This window comes from Egretta garzetta, unplaced genomic scaffold, assembly GCF_000687185.1.
Source record: "Egretta garzetta isolate BGI_Z169 unplaced genomic scaffold, ASM68718v1 scaffold105, whole genome shotgun sequence".
NCBI lineage: Eukaryota > Metazoa > Chordata > Aves > Pelecaniformes > Ardeidae > Egretta > Egretta garzetta.
The window spans coordinates 2,184,586-2,185,156 of NW_009259598.1; the positions used below are offsets into that span (position 1 = coordinate 2,184,586).

At 66.7% G+C, this 571-nt stretch overlaps 1 protein-coding gene across 1 annotated transcript in view; it reads right to left on the minus strand.

Annotated features, from left to right (window-relative positions):
• Positions 1 to 571, minus strand: part of PLEKHA6 (pleckstrin homology domain containing A6) — a 54,995-nt gene that overhangs the window by 20,401 nt on the left and 34,023 nt on the right. Inside the window, exons 5-6 of the mRNA XM_035893747.1 lie at positions 542 to 571; positions 1 to 130 (exon numbers count right to left, since the gene is read on the minus strand). The exon at positions 1 to 130 is cut by the window's left edge and continues 4 nt beyond it; the exon at positions 542 to 571 is cut by the window's right edge and continues 327 nt beyond it. Coding sequence (XP_035749640.1) covers positions 1 to 130; positions 542 to 571 — 160 coding nt within the window. The remainder of the gene's footprint in view (positions 131 to 541) is intronic.

A 571-nucleotide genomic window follows, 5' to 3' on the forward strand; every position in this document is an offset into this window, starting at 1 on the left:
GATGTTGTCAGAGGGCTGCACGGCCGCCACGCGGAAGCTGAGGAGGGGGATGCTGCCCAGGATGCTCTCCTCCTTCTCATCTGGTGTGCAAAGGCAGGGGTTACATGCACGGAGGGGCTGGGAGCCCCAGCTGCCCCCCAGCAAAGACCCCCGAGCTGCTGTGGGGACACGTGGGGACACGGGCCCATCGTTCCCTCCCGTGGGCGGGCAGCCCACCTGTGGGAAGCCCTTGCCTGCCTGTTGCTCCCTGGCAGCTCTGTGCAGCTCCGCTGGGCTTGCACAACAGCCTGCTCAATTATTCATGCCCGTCCTCACTGCCTGCCAGGGCTGAGCCCATGGAGCTGCCAGGGAGGCTGGGGAAGGCGCCTGCATTAACCCCTTGGGTCCCCAGTGTGGGGACAGCCACCGCTCCCCGGTGGGGTCTCACCTCCAGACCCCACCAAAACCTGCTCTGAGTCTGGTAACGGCCTGGGTTTGCATGGGGGGGCACCTGGCTCTTGGCCACCAGGTCTTGCCGGGGGGGACAAGCCGCAGGGGACACCCGAGGCAGGGCCTTGCTGCTGGAGCCTTG